This window comes from Triturus cristatus, chromosome 7, assembly GCF_964204655.1.
Source record: "Triturus cristatus chromosome 7, aTriCri1.1, whole genome shotgun sequence".
NCBI classification, from domain to species: Eukaryota; Metazoa; Chordata; class Amphibia; order Caudata; family Salamandridae; genus Triturus; species Triturus cristatus.
Window position 1 is genome coordinate 582,252,688 of NC_140590.1, and position 22,639 is coordinate 582,275,326.

The 22,639-nt window shown below is 46.9% G+C and overlaps 1 protein-coding gene across 3 annotated transcripts in view; it reads left to right on the forward strand.

Moving 5' to 3' along the window:
* The window catches only part of SPAG9 (sperm associated antigen 9), a 1,633,747-nt gene that overhangs the window by 488,229 nt on the left and 1,122,879 nt on the right, over positions 1-22,639 (forward strand). For all 3 annotated transcript variants that reach the window (XM_085617154.1, XM_085617155.1, XM_085617156.1), the window contains one exon: positions 17,758-17,809. In XM_085617154.1, coding sequence (XP_085473280.1) covers positions 17,758-17,809 — 52 coding nt within the window. The remainder of the gene's footprint in view (positions 1-17,757; positions 17,810-22,639) is intronic.

The window sequence follows — 22,639 nt, forward strand, 5'->3', positions numbered from 1 at the left end:
AAGTCAGCTCCTCGAGTATTCACAAAATGCGTGGCAGTAGTAGCGGCTGCTCTGAGGCGCGCAGGAGTCTTCGTCTATCCCTACCTAGACGACTGGCTAATAAAGGGCTCATCACCACAGAATGTGCGGTCACAGCTGTCGCTATGCCTAAACTTATGTTGCAAGTTGGGTCTCAGAGTGAATGCCAAAAAGTCCAATTTTTCACCAACACAGAGGATCCACTACCTGGGCGCAACTATAGACTCAGTAGTAGGAAAAGTGTTTCCTTCGGAGGAAAGACAGTCATCCATTATGCTAAAAGGCAGGCAGATTATAACCAACAATCTGTCGTCGGCAAGGCAAATCTCTTCTCTGCTAGGGGCCATGGCATCCTGCATCTTCCTAGTGCCCAATGCCAGGCTAAGGATGCGTCCTCTCCAGCAAGATCTCGAGGACAAATGGGATCAAAGGAACTCCCTGTGGGAAGAAAAGGTTTGTCTCTCCTCTGCAGCCAAACAGTCAGTCAAGTGGTGGCTGAAGCTAAGGAATCTACAAGTGGGGATCCCCTTTCACCAGGAGCCTCCAACTCAGACCTTAATCACCGACGCATCCCTTCAGGGATGGGGTGCGCATTTTGGGTCCCTGCAAACTCAGGGACAGTGGTCCAGCAGCGAGCGGTTGTACCACATCAACATGCTGGAGCTCAGGGCAGTCCACCTAGCCCTCAAAGCGTTCCTACCTGCGATAACGACGAGTACCATTCTAGTGCAGACGGACAATACCACCACAATGTACTACCTGAACAAACAGGGGGGTACTCGATCCAGAACGCTCTCGCTGGAAGCTCAGTCCCTGTGGCACTGGATCCTAGCAAGGAACATCTCATTGAAAGCGGTGCACCTACCAGGAGAACTCAACGTGCAAGCGGACTTGCTCAGTCGGCATTTTCAAGAGCCAGAGGACTGGGTAATCAACGACGAGGTGTTAGAAGACATCTTTGGGGAATGGGGGCGTCCGCAAGTGGACCTCTTCGCGGACGAGCAAAACACAAAATGCCAAGGCTTCGCCTCAAGATACCATCGACCAGGATCCCTAGGGAATGCCCTTTTGATCAATTGGTCAATGACATTTGTGTACGCTTTTCCGCCTCTCCCACTAATCCCCAAGGTGGTGACCAAGTTGCAGAATTCATCTGCCAAGATGATCCTCATAGCACCGGACTGGCCGAGGCAGTGGTGGTACACGGATCTCCTACACATGTCGATCCGCCCCCACAAGCGGCTGCCGTGCAGGCCGGACTTGTTGTCCAAGATGCGGGGGAAGATTTACCATCCCAGCCTTCCCTCGCTGAGCTTAACAGCATGGCTCCTGAAGTCCTCCAGTATGGCCATCTGAACCTTCCCCAGGAGTGTATGTCCATACTGAAGGAAGCCAGGAGGCCTTCGACAAGACACTCCTACTTCTGTAAGTGGAAAAGGTTTTATATATGGTGTGCTCAGCATCATTATGATCCCACTAAATGCCAGGAGGATGTAATTTTGCCCTATCTTCTACATTTAGCGAGGGCAGGGTTGAAATTTTCATCCATAAAGGTTCACCTAGCAGCCATAACAGCATACAGGCGTTCGCCTTCACAGCAGTCATTTTTTAAAGTGCAGGTAGTGAAGGATTTCTTGCAAGGACTCAAGAAAGTCTATCCCCCTGTTAGACCTCCCTCTCCTTCCTGGGAGCTAAACTTGGTTCTGTCAAAGCTCATGGGTTCTCCTTTTGAGCCTATTCATAAGGCTACCCTACAGCACCTCACATGGAAGACAGCATTTTTAATAGCCATCACTTCAGCACGGAGGGTCAGTGAGATACAGGCCCTCTGTTCTAAAGAGCCCTACACTATTTTTCATCTGAATAGGGTGGTGATGAGAACTCATCCTTCGTTCCTACCCAAGGTGGTATCGGAGTTTCATGTAAACCAAGCCATCTCCTTACCAACCTTTTTTCCCAACCCCTCCTCTCCAGCAGAGAGGGCGTTGCATTCTCTAGATGTCAAAAGGGTCCTGAAATTCTACCTAGATAGGACTAAGAATGTCAGGAAATCTGATCAATTGTTTGTGAACTATGGGGTTGTCCGTATGGGCTTTGCGGCTTCCAAACGTTCCATTGCTAGGTGGATTGTTTCAAGTATTACATTGGCCTACCAACTGGCTCAGAAACCATTGGGGGCGCGCCCTAAAGCGCATTCGACAAGAGGAAAAGCGGCTACCGCGGCTTTTCTCAATAATGTCCCACTCTCCGAGATCTGCAAGGCAGCCACTTGGAGATCTGTCCACACTTTTACCAGGCACTATTGTCTGGATTCGGACACCAGAGCAGACACTCAAGTAGGACAAGCCTCCTTGAGGAATCTGTTCCATGCATAATCATTTTCATGATTCTCTTTCTCCATGGGTGGTACAACCTTTGTTTCATTTGCCTGCAGGTGGAAGGGGAGCTTGCTACTCTATTCAGTGCTTATGACTATTGATGAGGATCCCCTGGAAGAGAAGGGTAAGTTACTTACCTGTAATCCTAGTTCTCTTCCAGGGGTATCCTCATCAAAGTCATAAGCAACCCACCCACCTCCCCAGGCAAATGAGAAGAAGTGTATTATTCATTATGGAAAGGATATATCTTTGTGTTTAGGACTACGGTCCCGCAAAGAACAACTGACCTAACTGTCACCCCTGAGGCATGATGGGATATGGAAGTCAGGGCTGCCTTAAAGGCACGGTGCCAGTTTTTACCTGTACAGGGCTTTTTAGTCTCTATGGTATTATATTGCAATGCAGCCTGCAGGCTGGCAATGTGTTGTGCATCTGTGTTTTTCCACAGTTTGTTCTCTTTATTTTTTGCTTTCTCATGAGTGTTTACCTCATTAAAAAACAAAAAAAAAAAAAAGAGATTTAGGTGTATTGTTATACCTTTATATATACATATATATATATATATGTGTTATTGGATGTGTATATTTACATTGCCTAGCCTTTTATGGGAGCTGCATTTGCTTGGAAAAAATGATATATGTTTATACATATACAGAGCTGTATATATGTATGTTTTTTACATATATAATTTTATTATTTCCGGGGTCCCCGCACATGGGCGGGAATATTCAGTGCTTATGACTTTGATGAGGATACCCCTGGAAGAGAACTAGGATTACAGGTAAGTAACTTACCCAAACATTACCTGCTAAGTGAAATTCCTCCTATAGGTAATCATTGGTGATTCTATGAGAAAAAGCTTCTAAGTGTCAACTTTTAAAATACCAAAATATTGCTTAACCCCTTCGGCGTGGGAAGGGGGGCGGCGGCGGCAGCGCTGTGCTCGTGACGAGTCCAGCTCGTCATGAGGCACAGTGGAGCTGTGCTCATGACGAGCTGAGCTCATCACGACTCCGCCCACTAATTTATTCTCCCGCACAGGCGGGGAATCAATTGCGCGTGGGTGGAGCGCGACTGTTATGACGAGCCCAGCTCGTCATGAGCACAGCTCCACTGTGGCTCGTCATAAGCACACAAAGGGTTAAAAATCACTACTGTAACCAAAACGCTTTTACTCAACTGTTTACAGGAAATGTCCCGGGACTGAATCCAGGATCCAGTCCTATGGTTAGAAAAGTAATCCTCAAAGTAACTAATTGCATTTAATTAGAAATTCCCATTGAGCTCAATGTATTATTGTGTTTGAAATTGTGTTGCCTATTGCAACAACTGTGTCTATTGCATTCAAAAGCCTACTGCTTTTTGAAAGTACTTATATAAAGCCTCTCATTCAGAGAAAGTATATTTTGACATCTATTGTTGGTTCTAAAATAAAACAACCATATATTTTTATACAAAACCATTGGCCTAGAGTTCAGTTCTTGAGTGTGTGAGACCATTTGCTGACTGAGTGTGTACAACAAATGCTTTACACTGTCCTCTGATACTGCCTTACTACTCGAACAAGCTACCACTTTAGAGAGTAAGGTTATATCGGACTTTAGCCTCTGCCAAACCTCTGGGGACTGTGGACTCTGTGCACACTGTACCTATTTGTGAACAGTATATACAGAGCCACTTTCCTACAGTCATTAAGAACTTCTCCCAATATGGCCGTAGATGCACGTAGTTCCGCCATATATGAAGAGATGTCCACTCATGCCTCGCAACCCCTTCAGCATGTGTCGGGGTCTCATCGCGTGTAGGCGAACAGTGGTCAGATACCATTTTGGCATAATTTTGAAAGGCGTTCGCCCTGTGCTAGAGGCAGGTCGACGTTTCACCATCCTCCTTCACACCAGGATCCAGTCTTTTTCTGTCAAGTCAATGCCGAAGTCCTCAGACCAGGTGGCGTTATATGGCAATTGTGTTAGAGTTAAGGGTGTGTCGATCTATAAAAACTGGGATAATGCTCTGTTGGTATCTCCATCAGAGAACTTTTCTTCTTCCACGGTTGTCTCCCTACTTCCAGGTGTCTGCACTCCAGGTTGTCCCGGCCAGTGTGGCTGTTGTATACTTCTATAGAGATTGTGCGGTTGCAGTGGGCAGTTGTTCACTAACTGATCTCTAGTTTTAAGGGCCCCATTCTCATAAAGCTGCTCAAGGGAGAGGGCATCACCATTCTTCCATGTTAAGTACCCTTTGGAAATTGTTCTGGGAATTAAATCTGTGTTTTCCGCCACCGGTGTTCAGGGAGAGGGAAAGGTTGTGACCTGTTGTGTATGAAGCGCTGTGGTTCAATACTGCAGTGTCACTTCTTTGGCCCACATCTGTGCCCCCAGGGAGTAGGGAGAGCGATAACAACTGGTGATGGGGGAACTTTGATTGCCCCTGTCCCATAAAGCGCGGTGGTTTATCTGCTGTTATGTGTTGGTCTAACTCATCATTAAGTGATACTCTGATCGTCGGAAAGTGTCCATGATCCCATGCTCATTCATGTGAGTGTGACCGTCCTCATGCACGATGGATGTAATATAATTTAGTGCCCTTTGAGTCTGTATTTTATGAGCTAACAGTCTATCTGCTCTATCTCTCTTTTTGAAGAATAGTTGTTTAGTCTCCAGAGGCTTATGTGCCTCATCTTTGATCAGCATTGGATTCAGTTCACCTCTGGCTTTACTCGGGGCTTTCTTAGTTCTCTTGCTGCCCCTACGTCTGAACTCTGTCTCCAACGTGTGTATGTTCGCTTCCAGATCAAGCTTTTTGGCTCTAGACAAACGTGAGAAGGTAAGGTAGGGTTAATAAGTTCCCCCCTTATCTCATCCATGCCAGTTTCCCACAATAAGTCTCCCATTTGGTTCTCTTTGAACTATTTCTCAACTACCGCTGTTATTTTGTCTCTGAGGATAGGGGTCCCAAAAACAATTTCGTTCAGTTTCCATACTGTGTGTTGAGGTGACTCTGGAGGAGGGGCCTGTAGAGACATAAACACTGGGGCAGGATCCAAGAGAACCCTAGTCCCTTTACTAAAATGTACCTGCGGTAACATTCCGCTAGTATAGGGAGTAGTCTGTCCGCGAATGGGACCTGCGAGCAGTCAAATAAACATGTAGTCCCTCTCCCCTGGTTGGCGCAAGTGGTTTTAATTCTGCTAATTGGAGGTTGTCAATACCCTGAGACATGGAGGCTGGGAGGTTGAGAGGTTACCACAGGGAATGGGATCAATCATCTCCCAGGATCAGATCATGTAGGGACCGTTATGCAACGGAAGGGAACAAACAGAGATAGAAGTACTACTTACGATCGTTTAGACATTAGATATACACCAAGGGCCCATCCATCCCACCCAAGGACCCGGTGGCCAGAATTACCCTCCCCTTGGCATACCTATGGACAGAGTTCACCTGAAAAGGGATTTCCCTGTCTATCAAGATCACTACTGCCTTAGTTTTGGAGTCATTGATATTGGTGTGGGTAATAGCATGATTGGCACATTTGCACATCTGTTGGTAGAAGATCTCCTGCAACAGTTCCACATAGATCCTTTTTGTGTGGAGCCGTGGAGTAAGGATTTCTGCTTGACTGGAGAATTGAGGCCCTGCACATTTTAGGTTTACTGTAGTTCGGTGTAGGTCATTGAGTGAACCCTCCCCTCACCTGGGTGACATGTACAGATCCATAGGTACCGTCCTTTGACAGCACTAGGGTAATAGTATTGCATTCTTGGGCAAACTTATAAACAATGAAAAGAATTGAAACATAAGACAACAATGGAACAATCCATAGTGAGAGGTCTTACTGTGGATCCCCCGGTTCCATGGTCGATGGGCCATCTTTCTTCCTCCAGGGGCCCTCCTCACGATGTGTGGGGGAACATGAACCTTGTCCTCTCCGTTAAGAGCCAGCTTTGTGGAGCCAGGAGGGTCCCCTAACCCCCGACTCCGCTCCCGTGTTTAAATGCGGTGTAAAAAAGTTCTTCCCTCTAACAAGTAGATTGGGCCGCTGTTACACATGGGAAAAGGCACTCAGGACATATGTGGGTTACTGCAAGATAGAGCTTAATAGACTGAGTGCTGGTCAGTTTGTTCACTCCCTGGTGTCTCTTCCCCATCCAAAAAGTGTGCAGATGGTAGATCTCATCCGAGGTTCATTGTTTTTCCCTCAATCACTGCGTGCTTCCTGGCGTTTAGCATTTCTTGTTTGTTGTTGCCACCATGTGGCCTGTGAAGGTCCTGTTGTTCATCAGTTAAGTATTGTTTGTCCTCGAGCTCAAGAGCGCTATCGTCTCTGGAGGAAATAGAGGTCTACTTGCCATTGAATTGGAACCAGAGGTGCACTGGGAAGCCCCATCGATACAGGATGCCCTGGACTGGAGATAATCAGTAGTGATCTTCAACGATTTTTGTTTGGCCAGGGACTGGGTTGAGATGTTGTGGTACAGAGTCAAGGTGGAGCCCCGAAATACTATTGGATATGTGCTCTTGTCACCTTCATGATGTTGACCTTCTTCAGAAAGTAGTAGACTCTGTTGAGGACATCTGGTGTGAGCTTGTGCTGAGTTTGATACTGACTGAGTACGGTGGGTGTGGTCAAGTTCCATCTGAAGAATCTCTGGGTCGAGGAGCAGCTTACGAAACCACTCCTGTACATATTGATGCAGCTCTTGGGATTCACAGTGTCCGAGATACCCATAATGCTGGTGTTGTTGCGGCATTAGCTGTATTCTCCATCCTCCAACTTATCCATCAGCCATTGACACCGTTTCTTTAATTTGTCCACCTGTATGTGCAACCAATTTTGCTCATGTGCTCCCGCCCCTGCACACACCGCCAGGTGGTCGACTCGCATTTCTGTTTGTTGGACATGTCCGAGGTCAGTCAGCAATTTTACAAAGTGCTTTCACACTTGGCTTATTTCTGTTTTTGTTGCGGTCAATAAGGTCTCAATATCTTTCCTGTTCGTGGGTCCCGCAGCATTCCCCTCCAAATCTAGGGGGTTAGGGAGGTCCCCTCGAAGTATGGCGGGAGTTCCAGTGTCCATTATATGTTGAGCTTTGGCGTGTGCACTAACTTACGTATGGAGTATGGACCTTCTACTCCCTGGTGCGAGCAGTCTCCTGGCTCTAAACATAGCCAGCGGGTTTGGGGGTTCTAGCCAACGCAATGTAGAGCATTTGGACCACATAGACCTCAGTATCTCGGTATCAGGCTTCCACAGCCCCAGTCCCCATCCCCCAGGAGGCTCCCTGAGTCCTAGTGCTCACAGCCTACCTACTCACCCTCCATGCCCCCATCCCCCCATCCCACCCTCCCAGGGGAAAATGTTACCAGTTGAGGCCCAAGCCTCTAGACCCTCCACTGGCCGCTCGAGAAGTGCATCTCTCAGCCTGATTCAGGGAGTCGCTGCACCCTTGGCGGGTCTCTGTGCTCCACAAGGCCGTGTCCCTGCGAGTTCCCGACTTGGCTCACAGCCATCCTCCTGGCTGCGGTTCGCTCTCCGGGACGGTGACCCCTGATTTCATTGCTTGTGGGCCATTGAGCACCTCACAAACTCGATGCTGTCACACTCTAGGTTTTGTCAATCTATCTTTCCTTGTGTTCATAGGAGGTGGCCATCTAGGGGTTAGGTTGGGCAGGGGAGTCTGCAGCGTCATACAGCCACTGTTGTCCTGGTACATGTGGCAAATATTCGGTTGTTGCGGATGCCAGAGAGCCTCCCCCACCTCTTCAGCCAGATTAGAAGATTTCGGGCTGCATCAAGATGGGAAACCGGGTTGGCAGGCTCTCTGGCGCTCAGTGAGGACACATTTACATAGGTCATCACCGTAGCCATGCCCTTCATATTTTGACTACTCCTCCAGAAACCTGCTGACTCTCAGAAGGTGCACTCCTGCCCACGGCTTCAAAAGGTGGATGTTTTACCATTGCTACAGAAATGGGCCAAAGAAATTTGGCTGTAAGGAGGTCAAGGACCCCAGGCTTATTCTAGACTTAAGGCTCTTCATGTTCTTTAAATGTTGGGATATATTAAAGATGCTGTCCCTGAGTTTGGTTTCCATGGTCTTTAACATTCAGGATTGGTCCCTGAAAGTGTTTTTCTCATCTTCCGGTTCTCCAAGTTCACAGGTGGTATCTTAAATTATAGTAGGATCCCAACCGTACAAGTTCATTGTACTGTCTTTTAGACTTATAACGCGTTGTGATTCTTGACAAGGTCCTCACTTGATGGCAGCCTCCCTCAATTCAAGTGTTCATATATTTCCTTATTTGGAGGATAGGCTGAGGAAGGCCATTTGGTGTGCCCTCTGTCTCTGCTACATCTTCTTGGGTTCTCAGTCATTCAGATGTCGTCCCACCTCAAATGGACTCAGACTTGTCTTCATAGGAACGATCTTGGACACTACCTGCATGAGAGCTTTTCATCCAGTTAAAAGGATCTCAGATATTTGGGATATGATCCTCATATTTTATATCCCAGTGTTAATTCTGGTCTAAAGAATCTCTGAAGTTTTGGTTTGATGGCATTGTGCATTTGTTTGTTGCCACACATCCAGTGGGGCCTCAGACAGCAGTTTTTCCAGCATCAGGTGAGTCTTTGCTCTCATGTGGAGATCTTCTGTTTTGTCCTTGCACTGCCTCTGTGTCCTCTCCAACTTCACAATGTGTCATCCCTTCTGTCCTCTGCAGGCCACCATTGTTACAGACACCAACTAATTGGCTGGCACTCTTATCTGGGATAGATAACCATGTTCGATCTTTGGTCCTCATGCGAACAAAAAGTGTTCATCTATGTGTTGGAGCTGAAGGCTGTTAACCTAGTCCTGAAGGTGTGCTTCATGGCCATCTTTGGCAGTGTTGTGCTAGTTTGTTCGGCCAACACTACTGCGGTACACCGCTTCAGGAGCCCGTATTTAGTGGGTTCCTGAAACGCACACTGGGAGACCTTGAGCATGTGTCAGTGGGCTCTGAAACGGAGAATTTTTGGATAGCGATCCGAGTGTCAAGTTGGATGCCTTGAGTGACTTGTTCATGAAAGATCATAATTAGGAATTCCACCCTGAGGTGTGGTATTTTCCTAGCTGGGGCTTTCCTGAATTGACCTCCTTTCCATGGCTGTATTTGGGAAATCCTCTGTTTTTCACCCTGCACATCTCACCAGGTGAGGCTCTGTACTTGAGTTGCTGATATTACCTACTTTTTGCATTCCCTCTAACTCTGATATTCTGTAGTGATCAACAGAAGATATAATAGGATAGAGCCCTAATCCTCGGATGATATGTCTAAGCACTGAGATATGCCAATTAGAGGGTTTTAGCCTTCCATCAGAGGTAGTAAATGCCATTTGGCCTGCCTGAAAATTGTTTATTCTGTATGTTGGGATAATTTTGTGTGTTGGTGCCCAGGCCTAAACTCTTTTGAGGTTATTCTCCTAGATTTATTGAGCTTTTCTTCGCCCAACGGGCATTGGGTGTTTTCTACCAAGAAAGAATGACTGTCTCAGTTGCCTGCCTTCTGTACTTAGTTAACTAATCTTCAGATTGCTGCTGGTCATGTGTTTCTTTGAAGATTTGCTGTATATTTTACTGTCCATGCCTTTGCTTATTGTGCTATATGACTTAAGTTGGTTCTGGCATTTTCATGGTCTCATCATTTAAAACAAATGCAATTCTTCTGGCTGTCTTTTACCACACAAAACATGTATCTCTGGTGGCAATTACTTACTCCTGTAACATCTGAGACTAGCAGGCCCGCTCGTTCCAGCTGGCACTTGCTGTTCTTCTATACAAAAAAGTTGGTCCTTCATAATTGCCCCTTCTTTATTCTTAAGGTGAAGCTCTCATTCCGCACTGGGCATTCTACCACTTTTCTATGTTTCTTCCCTCTTCCACCATTCCTCCAAGAGAGAGGAGCAGTTGCACAGGTTAGACCCTTGGCCGTCTCTGACCTTTTTCTTTGATCGAATCAGAGCAGTGAATGACAATCTTTTGGTTTTTCTGGAGCCAAGAAAGTTAAAGCAGTGACCAAGCTTGCTGTTTTGCATTGGGTCACTCTTTTCATTAAGATCTGTTATATCTTGGTCAAGAAAGAACCTCCAGTTTCACTAACCCGCCCAGTGATGATGCGGTGCCTGATATTTGCTGAGCGACTAGTTGATCTTCATTCAGTATCTTTGTAACTAAATATTTGCCTGAGGACTCAGGCTCCCATTGATTAATGATTCACTAGAGCTATGCACCATGATTTTCCTGGTTGATCAGCAGTACTCAGTCTCACATCTCGGTGGGTACTGCTTTAGGACTTCATGCAGATTCCTCACCCGATGAAGTATACGTTTGAAGAAAATGGATTACTTTCTTTAACAATACTTTTGTTGGGTCCTCCCCAGTCTCCCTCGCACTCCTTCTGAGTTAGTGATGCTCATAATAAGACTCCAAGGTATCCAGTTTGTTTCTTGATATTGTTATTCTTTAGTCCTCTGCCATTAAAACTCTTTCCAGCTCCTCTCCATACACCAGGTTGGGCACATAGAAAGTAAGCCATGACAGCAGTTGTGTGGCCTCACTTGTTAGTGCTGGAATGCTATTACTAGAGAGAAAACGTTCTGGTTCCATTCTGAAACCAAGGAATAAGGTGAGGAATCTGTTGGAAGCTACAGTATCCAGTCGAAATATTGGTTCGAGGCATATGAGCTGCAGATTGTACACTTAGCATAGATCGCCATCTGGTGTTGGGCCCGGATGTTTGCAGTTAGTTTTTGTTCTTTGGACAGTCTTTGGAAGTCACGAGTTCGGTGACTCCTTCTTCGGTCCGTACTGCGCATGGGCTTCGGCTCCATCCTCAGATTCTTTTTTTCCGCCATCGGGCTCGGATGTGATACTTCGTGCTCCGGCTTCGAACTTCTACGGTTCCAGCCTCGACGGAAAATCCTCGTTCTTCGAGTTTCTTCATCTATCTTCATCTCTCGAAGCGGCACTTTTCTCCATTCCGCACATCGGCACCGGCCTTCGGGCCCTCCTCGACTCCGGTCCCGGCCGATGGAAAGGACTCCGTTCAAAAAGTGCCCAAAATGTGGGTCTAAATTTCCCCACACCGACCTCCATCAGGTGTGTAACCTTTGCCTCTCTCCAGAACACGAGGCTAGAGACTGCCCCGCCTGTAAGTCTTTTCGATCGAAAAAGACCATCCGGGATCGAAGAGCTCGACGCACCATGGCGCACTCATCGACCGCGGCTCCACCGGACATCTTCGGAGACGACACCGGAGCTTCGGGGCAACAACACACCGAGCAGGAGGAAGACGTCGTCAGCGCTTCCGAGGCCGACGACTCCGACGTGGAGGACATCACACCGGCGCAGAGGGTCGTGAGTACTTTACCCCCTCCCACCCCCGCGCCCAAAACCAAAGAGACTCAGGTTACACCCTCGCCTGCAGGCCTGGGTAAAACCAAGCACGCAGCTTCTGTCACCCCACCTTTGGGCCCGGTGTCGAAGCCTCCCAAGTCTCACGGTAGCTCGGGCTCGAGCCAGCCGACGCCTGGTGCCGATAAACACCGTTCGGCACCGAAGAAAGTGACGCCCAGCTCGACTCCGAAGCCACCGGTGCCGAAGCCTGGACTCTCGGTGCCGACAAAACACAAACACAAATCCCTCGGCACCGACGCTCCGGCGCCGAAGACTACCTCGACGCCGAAAAAACCGGAGGTTCCAAAAAGGCATGGCGCAGAGAAACCACCAAAATCCTCGGCTCCGAAAACATCGGCGCCAGCGGACGATTCGGCGCCACTGGACCTTTTTACACCAGCTCCTTATCAAAAGACCTTATCTAAGGATCCAAAGACTGGGCTATTGACTTTAGCTGTCAAGAAAAGACGTCTTGACACGCCAGCTCCTCCTCCACCGCCCAAGCGGAAGGACTCTGCCACATCACCTCTCAGAGTGCCCTCCCCACTACCTCCTCCTCCTCCTCCTCCTCCTCCACCTCTTCCACCTCCTCCCCCTCTTCCACCTCCTCCCCCTCCCAGGTCTCCGCCACCCTTGCCTCATCATTCCCCGACCCCGTCCCCAGATCCGGATTACGGGGATCCAGATTATGACCCGGCGGACGCCCCAATGGACCCCACTCCACCGGGGACCCCAGACCCATGGGAAGATTACCAAAACCCTGACATACCGGATGTGCCTCAGGACGACCTCTACCCATCCAGGCCATCTCCCCCAGAGGACTCACTAGGGTTTCACCACTTAGTGCAGAGAGCAGCACACTACCATGGGGTGGAAATGCATAGTGAACCAGTGGAAGACGACTTCTTACTGGATACATTTGCTATTCAGGATAAGTCCACAGCTATCCTGCCCATGCTTAAGGGTGTCACCAAGCATGCTGCAGAGGTGTTCAAAGACCCTGTCAGGGCCATGGTCTTAAACCCTAGAATAGAAAAGAAGTACAAGGCGGCACCCACAGACCCTACATACATTAAGGGCCCTGCTCCCTTAGATTCCCTAGTTGTGTCCACAGCTAGAAAGCGGTCTAACTCCCAGTCCTCAGGCGAGGCCCCACCGCCAGATAAGGAATCCAAACTTCTAGATGCGTCTGGTAAACGCACCGCCTCGCAAGCCGCGAACATCTGGCGCATTGCGAATACACAAGCGCTGCTTGCGCGTTATGACAGAGCACACTACGATGAGCTTGAGGCTCTTATGCAGCACCTCCCGGAAAAACACAAACGTAAAGCTCATGACCTGATACAGGAGGGAAAGCTAATTACTAACACCTCCATCAAATGTGCCCTCGATGCAGCCGACACTGCTTCTAGGGCCATAAATACTAGTGTCCTGCTGCGTCGTCATGCCTGGCTCAGGATCTCAGGGTTCAAGCCAGAAGTCCAGGCATCCATACTAAATCACCCCTTTGACCAACAAAATCTCTTCGGGCCAAAGGTAGACGAAGCATTAGAAAAAATGAAAAAGGACACAGACACAGCAAAGTCTATGGGGGCATTACAATCACAAACCCCTAAACGCTCCTTTCGGCGCTCATCCTTTCGTAGCACAGGCAGAGGCTACTCCACCGATAGCGCCTCTACCTCCTACAAGTCCCCTCCTCAAAATACCTTCTCAAAGGGCTAACAAAGGGGTGGATACAGAGGCAACAACAATAAGGGCAGGGGCAAAACTAACACCACCCGTTCTGCCACCCCGCCCGCACAATGACTTCCCTCCGCTCCCCCCAGACCATCCCACTCCGGTCGGGGGCAGACTACAAAACTTTATCCACGCATGGGAATCCATAACATCGGACAAATGGGTGACCCAAATTATTCGGTCAGGGTACTGTCTCGAGCTAACATCTACCCCACCCAATATCCCGCCAAGGCACCGTCCAATGTCTCAAGAACATTCCACACTGCTCAAACAGGAGGTGCTTTCCCTCCTCCAAAAACACGCTATAGAGCAGGTCCCCGTCAATCAGCAAAATCTAGGGGTCTACTCTCTGTATTTCATGATACCAAAGAAAGACGGGACCCTGAGGCCCATTCTGGACCTCCGGCCTCTAAATGCATACATACATTCAGACCATTTTCACATGGTCACCCTGCAACAAGTCCTCCCGCTCCTCTCTCAAGGAGACTTTCTCACTACCTTGGATCTGAAAGACGCATACTTTCACATTCCAAAACACCCTTCTCACAGGAAGTACCTCAGGTTTGTGGTGGACGGTCAACATTACCAGTTCACAGTTCTCCCCTTTGGGGTCACCACCGCACCACGGGTGTTTACCAAATGCCTAGCAGTTGTAGCAGCACACCTCAGACGTCAACGTATTCACGTATTCACGTCTTCCCTTACTTAGACGACTGGCTCATAAAAGCCGCGTCCTACAACCAATGCGTGCAACATACCAACAGCACCATCCAACTGCTCCACCAGCTAGGCTTCACGGTGAACTACCAAAAGTCCCACCTCCTACCATCTCACACAAAGCAATATCTCGGGGCCACTATAGACGCCTCCAAAGGTATTGCCTATCCAAACTCAGCCAGAATCGCAAGCATACAAGCCTTGCGCCAAACGTTCCTTCCTCAGCACTCTCTTCCAGCAAGAGTGTTTATGAAGCTCATAGGGATGATGGCATCTTGCATCTTCAAAGTGCCCCATGCAAGACTCCACATGCGTCCACTTCAAGAGTGCCTAGCACAACAGTGGAACCAGGCCCAAGGACAGCTGACGGATCTGGTGTTGGTGGACGGCCGCACCCATCACTCTCTGCTGGACCCGGTTCCTCAGGTGATTCTAACAGCGGATGCATCGCTCTCCGGCTGGGGAGCGCACCTCTTACACCTCACAATGCAAGGTATATGGACGCCACAGCAAAAGTCGCTCCACATCAACCATCTGGAGCTCTTGGCGATCTTTATAGCCCTGAAATCCTTTCAAAAACAGATTTCAGCCAAAGCAGTCCTCATTCGCACAGACAATATGACTGCAATGTATTATATTCAAAAACAGGGGGGGACACACTCTCCCCAGCTCTCCCGCTTAGCCCAGAGCATATGGAGATGGGCAATTCCTCAAAACATCTTTCTCCTGGCACAGCACGTTCCAGGCGTACAAAACACCATGGCAGATCTGCTCAGCAGACAAACGCAACAACTGCACGAATGGGAGCTGCATCCACAAGTTCTTCGCCCATTCTTCCGCAAGTGGGGGCATCCTCAGATAGACCTCTTCGCCACCCACGAAAACAAAAAATGCCCAAGCTTCGCCGCCAGATACCCACACCCATTGTCCAAAGGCAATGCGATATGGATGAACTGGTCAGGCAAATTTGCATACGCCTTTCCACCTCTCCCGCTAATTACATTAGTGGTAAGGAAGCTACAACAGCACTCCCTCACACTCATTCTGGTAGCTCCAACATGGGCCAGGCAGCCTTGGTACACCACACTACTACAGCTCTCGGTGGTACCACATCAAAAACTGCACCTGTCCCCATGCCTCCTAACTCAGAACCATGGAGAAATCAGGCACCCGGACCCAGCTCAGCTCAACCTTGCAATCTGGCTCCTGAAATCTTAGAATTTGGTTACCTTGACCATCCCCCTGATTGCATGAACATTATCAAGGAAGCCAGACGTCCTACCACTCGAGCATGCTATGCCGCAAAGTGGAAGAGATTTGTTGTTTACTGCCGTAACAATACAATCAACCCTTTAGATGCATCCATACAGCACATCATATGCTATCTACTCCATCTCCAAAGGTGTAACCTGGCATATTCATCCATACGCCTACACCTAGCAGCGATTGCTGCTTACCTACAAAACAGACAGCATTTATCATTGTTCAGAGTGCCCGCTATTAAAGCCTTTATGGAAGGCCTTAAACGAGTAATTCCTCCCAGGGCACCACCCTCCCCTGTATGGAATCTAAATGTAGTTCTTACAAGGTTAATGGGTCCGCCCTTCGAACCAATGCATAAATGTGAGCTACAGTTCCTCACCTGGAAAACAGCTTTCCTCGTAGCTATCACTTCCCTTAGAAGGGTTGGTGAAATACAAGCGTTCACAATACAGGAACCCTTCTTACAAATACATCACAGCAAAGTGATACTTCGTACAAATCCAAAGTTTCTGCCCAAGGTCATTTCCCCCTTCCATCTCAATCAATCAGTGGAATTACCTGTTTTTTTCTCGCAACCTCAATCTGTTGCGGAAAGGGCTCTACATACACTTGATGTTAAGAGGGCTTTACTGTACTACATACAGAGAACACAACCTTTCAGGAAAACTAAACAATTGTTTGTTTCCTTCTCTCCACCACATAAAGGCAACCCCATCTCTAAATCAGGGATAGCTAGGTGGATTGTAAAGTGCATACAAATTTGCTATCAAAAGGCAAAAAGAACATTATCTGTTCCACCTAAAGCCCACTCTACTAGAAAGTTAGGGGCTTCTATAGCTTTTCTAGTGAACATACCCTTAGATGACATCTGCAAAGCAGCCACATGGTCAACACCGCACACCTTCACAAAACATTACTGTGTAGACGTGCATTTCAAGCAACAAGCTAGTGTGGGCCAGGCTGTACTAAAGACACTTTTTCAAACCGCTGCAACGGATACCGGTGGTCGCCGCTAAGGTTGGGTACTGCTATATAATCTATGCTAAGTGTACAATCTGCAGCTCATATGCCTCGAACGGAATATGCTACTTACCAGTATGCATCTGTTCTTGGCATGTAGAGCTGCAGAGTTGTACACGCCCACCCGCCTCCCCGGCTACCTGTATCCGTTCCAGTCCATCTTATTTAGATACAACACACATGGGTTTCTCACTGTTATTACTACGCTCCATCATTTCCCTGTTGGCGAAAAACAATCTGAGGATGGAGCCGAAGCCCATGCGCAGTACGGACCGAAGGAGGAGTCACCGAACTCGTGACTTCCAAAGACTGTCCAAAGAACAAAAACAAACTGCAAACATCCGGGCCCAACACCAGATGGCGATCTATGCTAAGTGTACAACTCTGCAGCTCTACATGCCAAGAACAGATGCATACTGGTAAGTAGCATATTCCTTACCAAAGATAAGTTACTTTTTCTATAGACTTCCTTATTGTCTACTTCCCTATTTTATGCATTTGTCCACCCTGTTCTTTTTGTCTGATTGAGTAACTGAGGACTCTGTGGCTTGTTTAATTCTCCTAAGGTAATGACGTAGCTGAGGAAGACAAAGCAGGAGCAAATGGCTTAGATACTTTCCAGCAAAACTAATTACAGTCATTCATAGTCTTCCTCATCGCACTGTTGCAACCTGTTGACCAATCACCTTGTTTGTCCTCCATCTGTGCTTGGCTGGCTTGGAAATGTAGAGGAAGACGAAGGGTCAAGGCACCCTTTGTAGCATTATGGAGGGATTTGAGCTAATATTATAATAGTGTAGTTTCTTGTATCCAGGATGAGCGTCACCCTCGTTGGGATGAGGAGGATTGGAGTTGTAATAAAGATTGCCAGTGAGTAATTGAGGTATCCTCTTTGTAGCACAATTTTGCAGTTTGACAAAATAAATGTGACTAAATGGAGTACATATTTTAGTTCGCTAATACACAACGCAACATAACCTTCAAAAAATATTTAAAACGTGCACAGTGTGTGTATGTGTGTGTGTGTGTGTGTGTGTGTGTTTGTATGTGCGCGCACGCTTGTGGCTCTTTAAAAAACGTTCAGCAGTTTATAACTTTTCAAATGAAAGACTGCTATGTTGCTTTATGAGAAAATATTTGATGGGATTCTTAGTAATTTTGCATTGTTTTTATTTTTTTAAGAGCTAGGGCAGAAGCAGAGGAAGCAAAGCAGGGTGCTAAAGATGACGACGATGTAAGTGAATTGTTTGCTTACTCACTATAGCATGTTGAAATGTATTCAGTGACATGACCTCGCATCATAGGGGTGGAGAGTGTATGAGATGGTGAGGGTGTATGTTTGTGTGGCACTGTCAGAAGAGAGTGTGTATCCCTGTTGTGGTTGTGGCCCTCCTATTCTGAACAGGCTGCATGAGAACTTGCTCGCTGCCTAACTGATCTATGAAGTTCTCACTTATGATTTTATTACCCAACTCTGTGTACAGAATGCTTGACTCCAATATCGGACCTCATTATTCCTAGGATTACAATGATTTGATTTAATAAGATTACACTGACCTAATGCGATTCTTGCAATTTTTAAATGCGAAATATGAGATCAGTCATCTTAAATGGGAGCAGAGAACCAAATATCCATTTCCATTTCTGGAGCCTATTGTTTTTTTAATTTTAAAGTTTTGCATCCAAGGCAATAATACAGCTTTTTTAGAATTACACCATCATCCAATAACATAGACAGCCAAGCGGCAACCTCATTGTGGTGGGGGTTGTTTCCAACTTTCTGTATTCATCATGGATAATCAGAGCTAAAGTGTTGAAGGCTATTCAGAGCTAGGCTGTTAATGCCCTCTTTTGCACTTATAATGCTCTGATTGACCACCGTTTATAGGTTTGTAACGATTTTATTGTTTATTTTTTGTGTTCTTATCACATTTTAAACTGTTTTTAAATGGATGTATTTTTGATTATGAAACAAATGTTTCTTCATATCAATTAACGATGCAATACTACTTGTAATAGGAAGGCTCCATCTCACTGTCAGAAGTCGAGAGTCCCCCTAATTGGGAGATGAGTAAAGTCTCTGGTATCACATGACAGGATTGCCAAGTCCCTTTTCTTAATGTATTTCTTAAAAGGGAGCCATGTCTTGTCAAACATATACATATTATCTACCAGTATGGCAGATAACTGTTCCATTGCAACAATATACCATATTTTAGTCCACCAAAGGGCCAAAACCGGAGGCCTAGGGATTGTTCAAGTAAGTGCAGTTGTGAGCCTTGCTGATAAGTGAAAACAGGTTAAAAAAAGTTTACCCCTGCACGTAGTCCGCAGGTATTCTGATTCTTCTCCAGAGTCCCCCAGAAATAACACCAAAGGATACAGTTGGAGATCTTAGCAAATATATGACGTATTTGTTGGAATACAGCTGCCCAAAACCTTTGCACATGTTTGCAAATCCGCTACATATGAAACTATAACCCTTCCAACACAGGTCGGAGGTCCCAAAAGTGGTGTGTAATCACACTGGCATATAATACCACTTAGTGAGATTTTACAAGCATTCACTTTTTTTGCAAACCGAGTCGCTGCTGTAACCTAAATCTATGTCTGGGTTTCTTCCTCTAACTACCTACCTAGATCTAGTTCTCATTTTGCTTCATATTCATGTTTCTGGGTATGTTGTTGTGTATTCAATAAGAAGGGTGATACATTTTCTGATGGATCCTTGAAAGATGAGCTACCCCAAGGTCATATCCCTGCCCCTCTTCTTTTTGACAGCCCTGGAGTTAACCCAGTGGAGTAGTTGGTCAAACTGAAAATCATCATCATCACTCGTCAACACAAACTCTTGCCCACAGGTTGGCCTATCTATGGTTTTCCCATTAAGATGTAGCTCTCCCAAGAGGGGTGTATGTCCTGACCTCCAGTTCTCAAAGTTTCTGTCATATGTGCTATGCTTAAGTACTGCATTGTTAATTATAGGCGATAAGAGAGAGGGGTCAAAGGTTATGTCATATCTTTTGGTAATTGTGACCCAATATCACATCAAAAGAGATGTGGCATAGTAGTCCCCACCTTGCAGTAAATGGTCCATTGACCTCGCCCATAAAACATGGTGTAGGAAGATACAGCACCATGTCTGCTTGAGTATCTCTGATGGTTTAGTGTATGGGAAGTGGTGCGATTTAAAAACTGGCTTCAGTTGGGAAGCGCAAATGTAATCGATGCATAAAAAATCAACTCCCCCTGTTTTTTTTATGTGGTTTAGCCCTAGGCACCCTTGACGTACCATTACTTCATAAGAAGTGTAGTTAAGCCTGCCCTCTCCAAACCTCACCTAACGAGCATGTGTCGGCAACTATTAATTGGGTGGGCTACTCCCATACCTCAAGATTTTTTTAAAAGTTAATACAGGATCCTGACACTGCTCCATATTGTTTTACTTCCTCTAATAAAGGCGATAGAGGTGTCTGGATGAGTCAGAAAAAACACACGTCATCGGCAAAGAAACCTAGTTTGTATTGTTCCTAGTCAACCTCAGTCTTCTGGATGTTTGGTTTAGTTTCTATTCAATGGATCAGGGGTTCCATCGTTGGTGCAAATATCAAGACATACAGAGGGCTCCCTTGTCTAGTCCCTGTGCCTCAGGGATATCAACTGAGAGTGGTTTTCATTGACCTTAGTTGGTGTCTTGGAGTCCGTATAGTGGACAAAAAAAGTGTAATCTTATGCAGGCCGAAACCTGTTTTAAACAGGAAGAGTTTAAGCTACTGCCAATGCACCCTATCAAATGCTTGACGCGGAGAAGGACAGTTTTCGTTTTTGTTTGTTACACTGTGTCAATCATGTAGACCACTAACTGTTATCTTTTGGCTGTCTGTTGTGAACAAATCCTGATTGGCAGCTGGATCATAAAAGTGGCCTGTCTGTTTTTAGATAGATACCAATATAAAAGTGAATAGTTTTACATCAAAGTAAAGCAATGGGCCTATATGAAGTGCAGTCCATCAGGCCTTTCTCCGGTTTCAGCATACCAGTAACAATTGATTCTAGCATTAATGATGGATCTTGGCAGGGAAACAAAAACCCTTGGAGATAAGATTCATGTTGTTCGGGTAGGAGAGCCTGCACTTCGTATAGGTCAGTATAGTAGGGTGTGAATACCTGAGGATTTTGGCCACATCCTTGTGAGATGCCCTCATGTCATTGCATACTTTGTGTTCATTATTCATTAACCTGTGTTGGAAGCAGTTTTCAAAACTCCCGTGAAGCAAGAGCAAACATCAAGTCCACTCACATGAAAAATTCTCCGGCCCACGAGTACTTTTCATCAGTTTTCCTGCCTGCAGTGAAGCAGACCCTAGCCATAGTGTGGTAGATGCCCTGATTGGACACCAAGGTACTTATGCTTTGTTGGCTGGGCCCCAGGGTTAGTGGGGTCCATTTGACCCTCAACCCCCAAAAAATGCACTTGGGGATGAGGACCTTGGGGCCAATAGCAGCCTGGGGAGGGGGGCCGCGTGCCCCATTCACCCAGAAAAAATGCATTGGGTCCTGGGAGATGGGGTCCTCGGTCAAGAAAGTGGCCCAGAGACGGATGCTGTGTGCCCCCCTCCCCATAGTGTTATTAAGTGGCCCTGGTGGGATGGGGTCCCTACGGCCTATCAAGGCTTTGAGAGGGGGGCACAGCCCCCCCTTTATTTAAAAAAAAAAAGACCCCTGGGGGTACAGTCTGCAGTGTCTTAATAGCCTGGTGTGGATGGGGCAGTGCGGCCACCTTTTCCCTTTAATTTTATTAGTGGCCTTGGGGGATGTGGTCCCAGGGCCTAAGGAGGATCGGGGAGGGGGGCTGTGTGGCTCCCTCCCCTTCAAAATGTATTTGGCCTTGGGGTATGGAATTCCATGGGCCTTAATAGGTTTGGGGAAGGGGGCCACATAGCCCCTTCCTGTTTCAAAAAATAAATAAATGGCCCTGAGGTCCTTAGGGCCAGGCTTTGTGCTGGACCTTGCTCCTGCTAGGTGCTCTTTTCCTCATCACAAGTTTTGCTGGCCTTAACAGAGTGCAGAATGCTGGTGCTCTAGGCTCAAGGTGAGTAGTTTTGATTTCCTGGGTATGGCCCCTTACCTAGCGGGCAGACTAGCAGATCTTGATCCCCACTCCTGTTTGCAGTCTTGGTTATTTTGTTTCCACTCTGATTTACAGCTTGTGGGACTCATGCTCCCACTTTTCTAGTTCATATCCAGATACCAATGTGACTTAGTGTCTGGTCCTTTGAAATTTGTGTTATGGGTGTCGACTCCTTTGAAGAGCGCTTTCCTCTGTTCTCTACTTTGTTGAAAAGACAGTCAGCAACAGTCAGCCACAACAGGAGGTTCTGCAATTCTGATTGACCCACAAGATATACCTCCCTACACTATGAGCGAAGAGCTTGACTCCCTCCTCCTGGTATAATAAGACGGCATTACCAAGAGGTGGCCTAGGTCTTGGCGCACATGCTTGATCTATTTTCACCTATTTCCAAATATCAGTACCAGGAGTCCAGATATCCATGCAGCCTGGGCAACTAAGCTGGGGTACATGTCTGTCACAATGAATGGACTTTTCTTTCCCAACAAATGCTCCTCCCAGCTAAGACTACCCCAAACCAACCCTTAACATGGGGAGTTTGGGTTGTCACAACAACTTGGAATTCTGTCCCTTCATAGCCATCAACCACTTCAGTGGCTTACGATGTATTTGGACTACAAACCTAACACCATTCAACTATAAGCTGAACTTCATTTAGGACCACAAAGCACTCCTTTTCTATGGCTCCTGAGTTCTGTTCCCTGGGTAGTAACCTCCGACTAATAAATAACACCATACTTTTTCTAATTTGTCATCCAGTTGAGATAGCACAGCTCTAACTCCCTTATCAGGGGTATCCATGTGTACAATAAAAGGCTGTAGTTGGGTGCCTTCAGTACAAGTGCATTTCACACTGCCTCCTTCAGTTTCTCAAATGCCCTTTGACACTCTCCAGTCCAGATCACTTTTCCTGGGCTGCTTCTTGTAGGTCAA